General features: G+C 44.4%; 1 protein-coding gene across 1 annotated transcript; it reads right to left on the bottom strand.

The window, feature by feature from the left end:
* Positions 1-1,710: 1,710 nt before the first annotated feature.
* On the bottom strand, positions 1,711-10,998 carry C16H10orf53 (chromosome 16 C10orf53 homolog). Its single transcript, XM_030847673.1, is given in 3 exon segments — positions 1,711-1,776; positions 2,431-2,549; positions 10,866-10,998. Coding segments are annotated over 3 exon segments (318 nt in total).
* Positions 10,999-11,433: the final 435 nt, after the last annotated feature.

The following is an 11,433-nucleotide window of genomic DNA, read 5'->3' on the forward strand; positions in this document are numbered from 1 at the left end:
AAATTTCCCTGGTTCAAGATAGAATGCTTAGACAGTCAGCAAATGTTTTGGTCACATGGGAAGAGGTTCAACATAAAAGGTTAAGTTTAAAAAAAAGATACGTAATTGGATACATACGGCATGATCCCAAATTGGTGAAATCCATTTCTATGTATGTCTAGCTCTTAATGAACATTCAGATATACATGGAAGAAACCCCAACTGAAATAAACCAAAATGTTATCAAATTTATACTTTATCTTTACCTGTATTTTTTCATTTTACTGTAATGAAAATGTACTTCTTTTGTAGTGAAATGTTTGTACGAAAGCAAATAATAACTTAAACTGATCTTTGAGAAAAAGGGACTAAATCCAGGGTTACTAAAAACGTGTGAAAACCGGCACCAGACACCGGGAAGAAGATTTGTTTTTAGCCTCAGGTTCTCAGCAAAGATGATTAAATATTTCCAACATCCTAAGTGATTCGTAATCTCTGAATGAAATCTGATAAAGTGGAACTTGGGCTGAAAATGAAAATTCTATCCCCTATTTCATCACGTGCGGGAAAGAACTTGGCTAAGTGGTTTCATGGAGCACCAGATGCCTTTGCAGTTCTGGGGCGCAGGGGGGTTTGACGTTCCCTGGAGCAAAGGGAAGGATGGCTCCCCAGGTGCAGTGAGGCTGCAGGGAGCAGGGTGGCCCCGCATCCCTGCAGGCTGTGGACCCAGAGCCAGCCGCTGCCTGTCACAGGCCCTGCAAGCCGTTCTCTTTCAACACAGCGCCCGGAGTCTTCTGTGAAGGAATCCAGCTTTCTTCTGTGATGCCTTCTTACCATGACCTCACAGTTAACATCATTAGATCAATACCTGCATTTCTCCCCTCTCCTTTACTCTACAGCTAAGAATGCATGCTACAGTTCGGTGCAAAGATCCTGAAAAGAAAATGAACGTCATTTTGACATGGCTGAGGTTGACACTGACCACAGCTAAAACACTTTTTAAACACCGCTGGCTGTGTTTTCCTCCAAGTGAGACAGGGAGCCACTTTCCCCTTCTGTCCCGGCCTCTTTCGGGCCCTCGTCAGACCAGCCTGTTGGATTGGCTAATGCAAAAGAATGCAGATCATTTTCTTGTGATCTGGAAAATAAATAAAGATTTATTTGAAAGAAAATAAATGAAGATTTGTCGTTAGGTAATTATATATTACAATGTTAAATATTATTCTGTTGGGAGCAAGAAGTAAACCTGTAAGAATAGACAGGTTTCCAAATACTGACATTAACTCCTGGTTCAGATTTTCAAAGCCCACTATTCTCCCTCCCACCACCCCCCTCCTGCCTTATCCTTAATTCTACTTCTTCCTAGCTCTTCACTGCTATACAGTGGAATCTCTGATGCTTCTGGCAACTTTGCGTTATTAGCAAGGGATGGCGCTTTGTTATTAGATTGCATTTTATTTCCTTCAAGCTCAATGTGTACCTGATATTGGAGGGCTCTCCCTATGGGTTGAGATTGAGAGATGCTGCAGATGGTGTGGTTTTATTACTTTTGCGGGCCCCGTTTCCTTGCAGCCAGGTGAGAAACCTGGCTGTGCAGGCTGAAGGACAGGGTGCGTTGCCTTGCCTGAGCCCAGCATCCACGGCCCGGAATGGCCGCTTTTGCTTGTACTGCAGAATGGCGGGAGGCACCTGCTCTTCTGCTGACTTCAGATGCCTGTTCCAATGAAGAGATCAGTAGGCATTTAGTACAGCTCTCCTGGCCTCTTTGCACCGTGGGTCTAGTTTACCATCGCCTCCTGGGGAAATAGGTATAATTTTCTTTTAGCCAGCTTTATATACCATGTCACGTTATATAAGACAAACATACGGCTTCCACTAGGAGAGCATTTCCAAAGGTCCCAGCCTTTGTAGAGTATTAGTGGATTGGGAAAGCTTTTACATTGAGCATACAGTGAGGCATGCATGATGCCAGCCTGCTGAGCCAGAAGCTCTCTGAGGCAAAGAAATCCATAGAACGTAGCTGATGATGCCATACACTGCCGGCATATCAACTCTGATCGTCTTAGCTAGCCTAGATAGAATAATCAAACAGAACAAAAACCATTTTCAAGGTAAATAATAATAAAACACACATTATTAAAATGAAAAACTACTAAACAACCTATTCTCCCTAAATTTGCACAGTCCCATTTGACGTCTAGAGCTAAAACTTCATTTTCTTTCCATCCCTCTTCTGTTTCCAGCGTTCTGGGAAGAAGCCCAGAGCATCAAGCACTTTACTGTGTATGGTTTAGGATGCGCTCATTCATGTGCCATAGAGCATGGGGCTTTGAGTAAGAATTTAAAACTCAGAAAGAAACCCAATTTGAATATGGGCAGGACACATCGACCACTTCAACTAGAAATGGAAATGCCCCAGAGAAGGCAAAATGCTGGTGGGAAGGGCTTCCCAAACTCCAAGTCTTTGATGTTGCAGTGGAAGACAACTTCTCCATTCACCACGAGTTCCACCACATTCCAGTCTTCTATCTTCTCTAGGATGGCCTGGTGTCCATCTTTAGCCAACACAGCTGGAAAAGATGAGGAAGGATGTGGGTGCCACGGGGACAGATGAACCTGATATGCAGGTGTCTTCATGGATGGCAGCGACTGGTCTGCTCTCCAGTTGTTCATGGCTGTAACTCAACATCCCTGGTGGGTGCCCACCTGGTACTGGCCCTGATGTGTCCTCCCCTTTGCTGGGAAGCACAGCCAGAGACCTGAAAAATTTTTGTTTTGGTTGTGATTTGCCCCAGAGCCATATGATCAGTGAAAATATGAGCTTTCTCTAGGAATAGTTTTGAGCCTTTCTTATAGAGGTGATGCTCAGTGTTGGAGGGGATTTACAGAATTAGGTAAAGTCTTACCCTGATGATGGAAATATAAACTGGTCACCTTTCTAGAGGGCAGTTTGGAAGTACATACCAAAAGCCTCAAATGCCTCACAAAAATTAGAATTAAAAAATGATTCTAATCTCTGGCCCAGGAAATTGCACTTATAAGAAAGCTCCCTAAGGAAAAAATCAGAAATACAGACTTTTGCAACAAGGCAGGCTTTTGCAACAAGATATTCCTTTCTGTACTATTATAATAGCAAAATACTGTGAATAACTTACATGCCCAATAATAAGAAGATGGTCAAGTAAATGGTGGCAAATGCATATGATGAGATTTTATTCGGACATTTCAAAAATGTTTATAAATTTTTAATAGCAAGAAAAATATTTGTAATATGAGCAAAAAATCAGGGTACATGTATAATATATATTAAAATGTGTATTCAGGAACTTCCCTGGTGGTCCAGTGGTTAAGAATCCACCTGCCAATGCAGGCGACACGGGTTTGATCCCTGGTCTGGGAAGATCCCATGTGCTGCGGAGCAACTAAGCCCGTGCGATACAACTACCAAAGCCAGTGCGCTCTAGAGCCCACGCGCCACAACTACTGAGCTTGTACTCCTAGAGCCCGTGCTCTGCCACAAGAGAAGTCACTGTAATGAGAAGCATGTGCACCTCAATGAAGAGTAGCCCTTGCTCACTGCAGCTAGAGAAAGCCCGCGCACAGCAATGAAGATCCAGTGCAGCCTAAATCAATCATTCAATAAATAAAAATATGTATTCAGTGCAATTCATGTGTATATATTAGGAAAAAAGAAAATATCCAGTGATTATCCCTCTGTGGTGAGATTATGAGAAACTTAAAAAAATTCTTTTAGCATATTCTAGATTTTCTATAAAAATCAGGGAAAAAAATTTTTTTAAAGCTAATGGACTAAATTTTTATTCTCCCCTTTGGAATCTGCATTTTGGTTATTACTTACATTCAACAGCTCCTTTCCTAGAGATCAGCTATGGGAAAATTGTTAGATTTATTCTCTATTGTGGAAATGCAAGGCTATATGGGTTTAGGAGAAATGATGTGCATGGGACAGCCTGGAGCTCTGTTTTCTCCAACACATTTCTCCCCACGTTTCCTGATATGTTCACCCTATAACCTCAGTGTTAGGGTTGGTTCACTAAATCACCACCTTTGGCAGTCTTCATTCGTTGGTGAGAATTGTGGTTAGAATGGAAAGAGAAATCAGATGGTGGGCATGTTTTTTAAAGTCTTAGCATTTCAATCAGTCCTATGTGGAGAAAAGCAGACAGCTATGTCAGTTAATTGCATTTAATTACAGAGACAATTGCTGTTTCAAAATGTTGCCATGTCCACTTCTTCTCTTTCAATCAGTTCAAGAACATCCAGCCCCAACTGTGAACATTTTAATTGCGTGATTTTAATTTCGCTTCTGGAAAGGAACTTCAAAAAGCAACTCAGCGAGGATCTCCATTAACAAGATAGTGCTCCTTGGGTACACAGTGGTGGCCCTAATTGTCCCTGTGACTGCTGCTAACACCTCTCTCTACAGAACACCGGCATCTTTTTCTCTGGCATATTTATGTTATTGTATCCTATTTAAGTGTCTTGTTCTTAAACATCTTTAGAGGAAGGCACTCAGTTTGGACCAGTGACTTGTTTAAATGAAGCAGTCCACCCAGTTTGGAATGGCCAGTGAATCGTCCGGGGAGGCATGAAGGCAGTTTGTGGGCAGAGAATTCTGGGGATCAGATACTCCCCCAGCAGCGCCCCCTCTGGAGAGGGGAGTTATAGCCAGAGAGGGAAAAGCTGCAAGCTGGTAGGTAGGAGGCGATTTGGCCTCCATGACCTTGGCGTTGCATTGTCTGAAGACGCTCCTGGGACATGTACTTCAATTTGATTGGGAGAAATCAGGAACAAAACAGCTTCTCCGTGCCCACCTTACACCCCACCTCTGGGGGCAAGGTGCTACCTCTATTCTGATAACACATAATACCAGCTCTCTAAATCCTGGGGGTTCTGGAGAGAAGGGGTGAAGATTCCACCTGGGGCCGGTCCCTGTGACCAGGAGTGTAAGGGAGGAGGGGCTCTGTAGAAGGAGACCCGGGAAGGTGTGTACCCCACAACCTGCTATGGCCCTTTCCCTGCAGAGCACATCTCACCAAGCCTCATGTAACATCTGCGTTTGGAGTTTGTTTTATGAGAACAGCAGCACTATTTCGTGGCAAGGTTTACCTAAGAAATAGGGTTTAATCCACCGAATAACCCACCCTATGGAGGTGGCGGCAGTGCCAAAAATGGGAATATGCCTCAACATCTGAGCAAATGACGTCCCACAGGAAGAAATCCTCCTCATCATACCATGTCAGTCCTCATTTTGCCTTACAAAGCCCCGTGTCTCCTTCACTGACCACAGTCCATCCTCCCCCCCGCCCCACCCTGGGCCTGGTGTTAATACAGCTTGTTGAATAAACAAGCTCCTAATGGCGCTAGGCACCTCCAACGATTCTTTTGGACCCCGAGTGACGTAAATCTGAGTCTTATCAAAGCGATAAGCCACCTCTGAGTCTACTTCATCTACTCACCCTCAGGATGCCTGTCCCCTTCTCACCACTCCAGGATGTGTTGAGCCCAGCTGCAGGGCGGCCAGTGCAGGCTTAAGGGATCAAACTCGGAGAAGCACCAGAATTCCTGCAGCTCATCCAAATGCCACCTCTCTATATGGAGGACACATTTTTTTCCTATGAGCTGCTATGGGTTGTCTATTCAAAGAAAGGTCAGATAAATATACTCCATGCAACAAAGTCTTTGCAAAGGCAGTGGCTAAACTCCAGCATAAATCAACCAGAAGCTGTAAGGCCACCCGCAGAAAACCTGACTCTTTGAAGTGGCATCTCATTCTTCAAGGGGGATCTGGGTGAACTGGAGGGTTATGGAAAAGCCTCCCTCTTCTCAGTACTGGTGGAATCGTGTGCCACCTGCAAATGATTTACATGTTCCTGGTTAGGAAGTCAAGGCAAACAGACAGGCATCTCTCCCTCCTCTGCTCGGCACAGATGCAAAGCCAATGACTATTAACGTGTGTAGCTAATGCATAGCTAGGGACAGGGGGATGGTACACAGAGCAACTTAGCTAAATAAGGATGGATTCTATTCTTATGAGTCTTTTCCTTTTTAGCAGGTCATTTGGCAGACTTAAGTACAGCAGGCAAGGCACAACCATGGCAGGGAAATTAACACTTCTTGTTCAGCATTAGTTAGTTTAATTTCATCAGTATTGAGGCCATAGTCAGGACACTTTTGCTAAGCTATTATAATTCATGGGTAATAAAGAAAGAAATAAACTTTTCAGATTGCTTAAGGCATGGTAAATTCAGGAGAGATCAGGCATATTTCCAAAGCCAGCAGGGTTTCGGGAAATGATAAAAGGGCTATGATTTTTAAAGAAATGCACAGAACTCAGAGGCAGATTTTACAAATGAGAGCCTGCAAATGCACCACTCTGTGCTTGGTGTGATGTTAGTTGGGTCTAAAATGATGGGGGGAGTGTTGAACAGAGAAAGGGGAGCAGATGCTCCCTGCTTTGCTTCTGTTAACACCCCGGCATTTGTCACCAGCCCTCAGTAAATGTTGGCTGCCAGTATTATATGAACTACCATTCAGGGAGATACAAAGCTAACTTTAAAAATCAACCACCTGCTGATACCTTGCAATACTCAAGTCTCCTTCAATCATAAAAATTCTCCCCTTGATCCTCTTAAAATACGCCTTCCCCTCCCCTACTGTGGGAAGAGCTGCCTGGGCTCTTTATTTCCTCATCTCTACCACTCCTCTACCTCCTGCAGTTGGAGCCTCTGCCCACCTTCTCCTGAACTTGCATCGTCAGAGGCGAAGACCCATTAGCACATTCAGTGGCTCACCCAGTTCTCCCCCACCCTTCCAGCAGATTCATGCTCTGATCTATCTCCTTTCTTGCTTCTTAAAACACTTGTTCTGGTAAAAACATATTTTAAACTCTAAAACTTTATCAGATTATAAATGTAATGCAGACTGATGAGTTCTTAAAAACCTTAAAAATTACAGAAAAGGACACAGATTTAAAAATCGCCTATAATTCTTCCCCTCCCCCTCCTTTTGTCTTTTTCAGTGGAAGTGAGATCATAGTGTGCATAAAATTCCGGAATATGCTTTATTCCTTTAACACAATGGCTGTGGCAATCCAGCCCCATCAGTACACACAGATCTGCTGTGTTGCGTTTCATGTGACAGATGTACTGCGATATATCCAGTCATTCCTTTTTCCGGTCGTTTCCAATTTTTCAAGATGACCAAGGAATGCAGAAAATCTTCATGGGCATGTTTCCATGTACATGTGCGAGTTTTTATATATTTATGAAACTGAGAAATGGAGTAGCTGGATTCTACAGTATACAGTTAAATTTTAAGACACTGCCAGGTTGCCCCCCAAAGTTACTGGGCCAACTTCCCCTCCCATCACAGGTCTTTGGGAACACTCTATGTCCTTCATCAACCATGGATTTGTCTTTTTCTAGAGATAACTCCTGCTAACAGTTTGGTGCCTATTAGCTATTTTCTTCTTGAACTCCTCATCTCACTTGCCTTCTGTACCTCCAGATTCTCTCCTACCATTGCAGCCCTCAGAGGGACCACTGCCCATGTCCTGTGGTCTGCCTGGTTCTGACTTTCCTTGCTTCTTCCAGTCTCACCTTCTGTGGTTCCAGCGTTCGCTCCACGCAGGTTCATTTTAACTAGTATTTATCAGTCCTTCAGATATGCCAGGCACAGTTCCAGACCCTGGGACAGAGCAGAGAACAGAACAGACAAGAATCCCTGAGCCCCTGAAGCATTCATCCCGGTAGGAGAGAAGGATAACAAGAGAAATAGGTGAAATATATGTTATGTTGGATACCAATGAGCGCTAGGAAGAAATAAAAGAGGAGGGAAGGGAGATAAGGAAGAGGGAGACTGAGGGAAGTGTCGACATTGTCAGTGGAGATGCTCAAGGAAGACCTGTCTGTGAAGGTGACTTTTGAGAAAGACCTGAAGGCTGAGAGAGTAAAGAGAAAAGACCAGGGACTTCCCTGGTGGCGCAGTGGTTAAGAATCTGCCTGCCAATGCAGGGGGCATGGGTTCGAGCCCTGGTCCGAGAAGATAAGTAGCAACAGGGGGAGATGAGGTCAGAGAAGTCATCAGGAGCCTGGCAGGCCACTGTAGGAGCAACCAGAATGTTCTCGGAGGCAAGGGCCATGCTCTGACTCAGGTTTAATGGCATCACCTGGCTTTGAGAACATACTGCAGGGGACAAGGTGGTCGCAGTGGGCTCAGTGAGAAAGCCAGGGCGGTGATCCAAGCAAGAGATGACTGACGGTGGCTTGGACAAAGAGACTGAGGGTGGTGGCAGGGAGGTTAAGGCATGGTTGAATTCTGTCGGGATACTTTGAAGATAGAGCCAACAGAATGTGCTGCTAGACTAGATGGGGTGTGTGAGGGAAAGAGAGTAGAGAAAGATGCCTGCAAGGTTTTTGGCTTGAGTAAGTGAAAGAATGGCACTGCTATGAACCGAGATGGAAAAAATGCAGGAGGGACTGGTGAGTATTAGGAGTCTGGTTTAGATATTTTGGACATATTGGTCCGAGATGCCTATTAAGCATCCCAATGACAATGAGAGGTCCTGACTGCAGATATATGATCTGCAAATCTTTTCTCCCATTCTATAGATTGTCTTTTCACTTTTTTAGTAGTGTCCTTCGATGCACAAAAGTTTTTAACTGTAATGAATTTCAGTTGTTCTGATTTTTGTTTTGTTGCCTATGCTTTTGGTGTTCAAGACATACTTGCCAAATCTAAGGTCATTCAGAATTGCCCCTATGTTTCCTTCTAAGAGTTTTTTAGTTTCTAAATTTAGACCTCTGATCAATTTCGAGTTAATTTTTATATATGGTATAAGGGTCTAACTTCATTCAAAAGATATTCATGTAGATATCCACTTTCCCCAGGACAAATTGTTAAAGAGAATGTTCTTAATGCATTGAGCAGTCCTGACTCTCACGACAAAAGTCAATTGACTATAAAGGTGATGGTTTACTTCTAGACTCTCGATTCTATTCCATTGGTCTATATACTTATCCTTATGACAGTACCACACTATTTTGATTACTATAACTTTGAGTAAGTTATGAAATCAGCAAGTGTGATACCTCCAACTTTGTTCTTTCTTGAGATTGTTTGGGCTAGTCTCAGTCCCTTGAAATTACCTATGAATTTTAGGATGAGTTTTTCCATTTCTGCAGAAACACCACCATTGAGATTTTGATAGGAATTGCATTGAATCTGTATACTGCTTTGGGAAGTATTGTCATCTAACAATATTAAGTCTTTCAATCCATGCACATGGTATATTTTTCCATTTACTTAGGTTTTCTTTGATTTCTTTTAGCAATTTTTGTAGTTTTCAGTGTATAAGATTTGCACCTCCTTGGTTAGATCTGTTCATATGTGTTTTGTTCTTTTAGATGCTATTGTAAATGGAATTGTTAACTTCCTTTTGAGACGGTTCATTGTTAGTTACAGAATTACAATTGATTTTTGTGTGTTGATATTTTTAAATTAATTAATTACTTTTTGGCTGCATTGGGTCTTCGTTGCTGCGCGTGGGCTTTAGTTGTGGCGAGCGGGGGCTACTCTTTGTTGTGGAGCACGGGCTGTAGGCACGCAGGCTCAGTAGTTGTCGTGCACGGGCTTAGTTGCTCCGCAGCATGTGGGATCTTCCCGGACCAGGGCTTGAACCCGTGTCCCCTGCATTGGCAGACGGATTCTTAACCACTGTGCCACCAGGGAAGTCCTGTGTGTTGATTTTGTATAGTTAAACTGTGCTGATTTTTTTTATTAGTTCAAACAGTGTTTTTGTAAACTCTAGGGTTTTCTAGCCAGACACTGGATCTGGAGCACAGCCCCCTGAACCTCGCCTCCCATCTCCATCCTCTTAGGGAGTACTGTTACTTTTACTTTAATCCACTACCCCTTTAAGGCTGTCCTGGTCCAAGCTACTATCATCTCTCCCCTGGACCACCACAACCATCCCTTGTCTCCCTGCTTCCATTCTTGGCCCCCTCTAATCTGTTCTACTCACAGCAGCCACAGTTTATTTCCCCTGTCTAATACTACATAGCCCTGCAGGATCTGGCCCCTGTCCACCTCTCTAGCCTCATCTTCCCATCAGTTCAACAAATACATAGGTCATTTGTTCATGCTTCCAGCCTTTGCAGATATTAGTCCCCCTACCTGGAGTGCTCTTTCTTCCTTTACCTGGTTAGCTTCTCCTCATTCTTTAAAGCTCAACTCAGATGTAATTCAGGCAAGTAAACCTTTCCAGATCTCTGTCCTCTCCCCTCCAATTATGGCCAGTGGCAGGTCCCACTATGATTACGCTCCTTTGTCAGAGCCTTGGCACAGCTGTCAGTTAGCAGTCAACAATGACACAGTCACTTCAAGGACACGTATCATGTTCACCAGTGTGTCCCCAGTACCTGGAAGAGTGTCCAACACATATTACTTGCTCAGTGAAGGTTTGTTGCATGAATGGATGATCAAGGGACAGACTCTCTGCCATTTTTCAGCCACGTACCTTGGAAAAGTCACTTAATATTCCTGCTTCTCAGTTTCCCAATGTGTAAAGCAGGGTATGTAATATTTTCTATCCAGGTAATTTGCATTTACTACCCAGCACCCAGTGGGCTCACAGTGTATGTTTCTTCCTGCTCTAATATTGAGGCAGCAGAAGCCAGAAGAAGATGCTAAAACATCCTGCAGCTGTGGGGCTTAGGGCCGACTTTCCAGAGGAAGTGGCACTCGGTCTAGGTCTGAGGAATGAAGGAAGTCTAGGCAGAGGGCACAGCCGGCACAGATGCTCAGAGGCTGCGGTGTACCTGGGCGCACTCAACTGGGTGGCCCTTTGGCGCTCAGCTGCCTACCTAACAGGCCCTCCAAGCGGTAGGTGCGGTGCTCCACTGACAGGCCGACTGAGCTGTACGGCCCCTAGGGCATGATGACCAACGCGTTCCTGGGCGTGGCCGGGCCTCCTGCTGGGGTTACAGGGCAGTACATGCTGCTAGGTAACTGCTTTTCAGGCCCTTGGGAATGGGCGTGGTCGTGCGTGGGTGGGCAGGGCCACGAAGGGTGGGCATGGAGCTCGAAGATCCCCTGCACCCCAAGTCCTCTGCCAAGTGCCTGGCATAGGGACTGGGGGGTGAGGAGTCTCCCTTCTTGAATGCCTGCACCAACTACTGTGTGCCCTCTGCTGGGGTGCAAAAAGGCCACTTGCTCTCGTCACTGGCGCAGCCCGGTAAACACGGAATTTCAACTTGGTACGGCAAGTGTTAATGATAAATAACAACAATAGCCAACGTTTACAGCTAGTTACAGAAAGTATGTGTCAGGCGACAAGCTAAGCACCTTCCGTGTTATCTCGTTTAATCATTTTACCGTTTCTATGAAATAGGCTGTAATTTGTATTTACAAAACTGAGCGTCAGAGGTGTCA

The sequence above is a fragment of the Globicephala melas genome, chromosome 16, assembly GCF_963455315.2.
Source record: "Globicephala melas chromosome 16, mGloMel1.2, whole genome shotgun sequence".
NCBI classification, from domain to species: Eukaryota; Metazoa; Chordata; class Mammalia; order Artiodactyla; family Delphinidae; genus Globicephala; species Globicephala melas.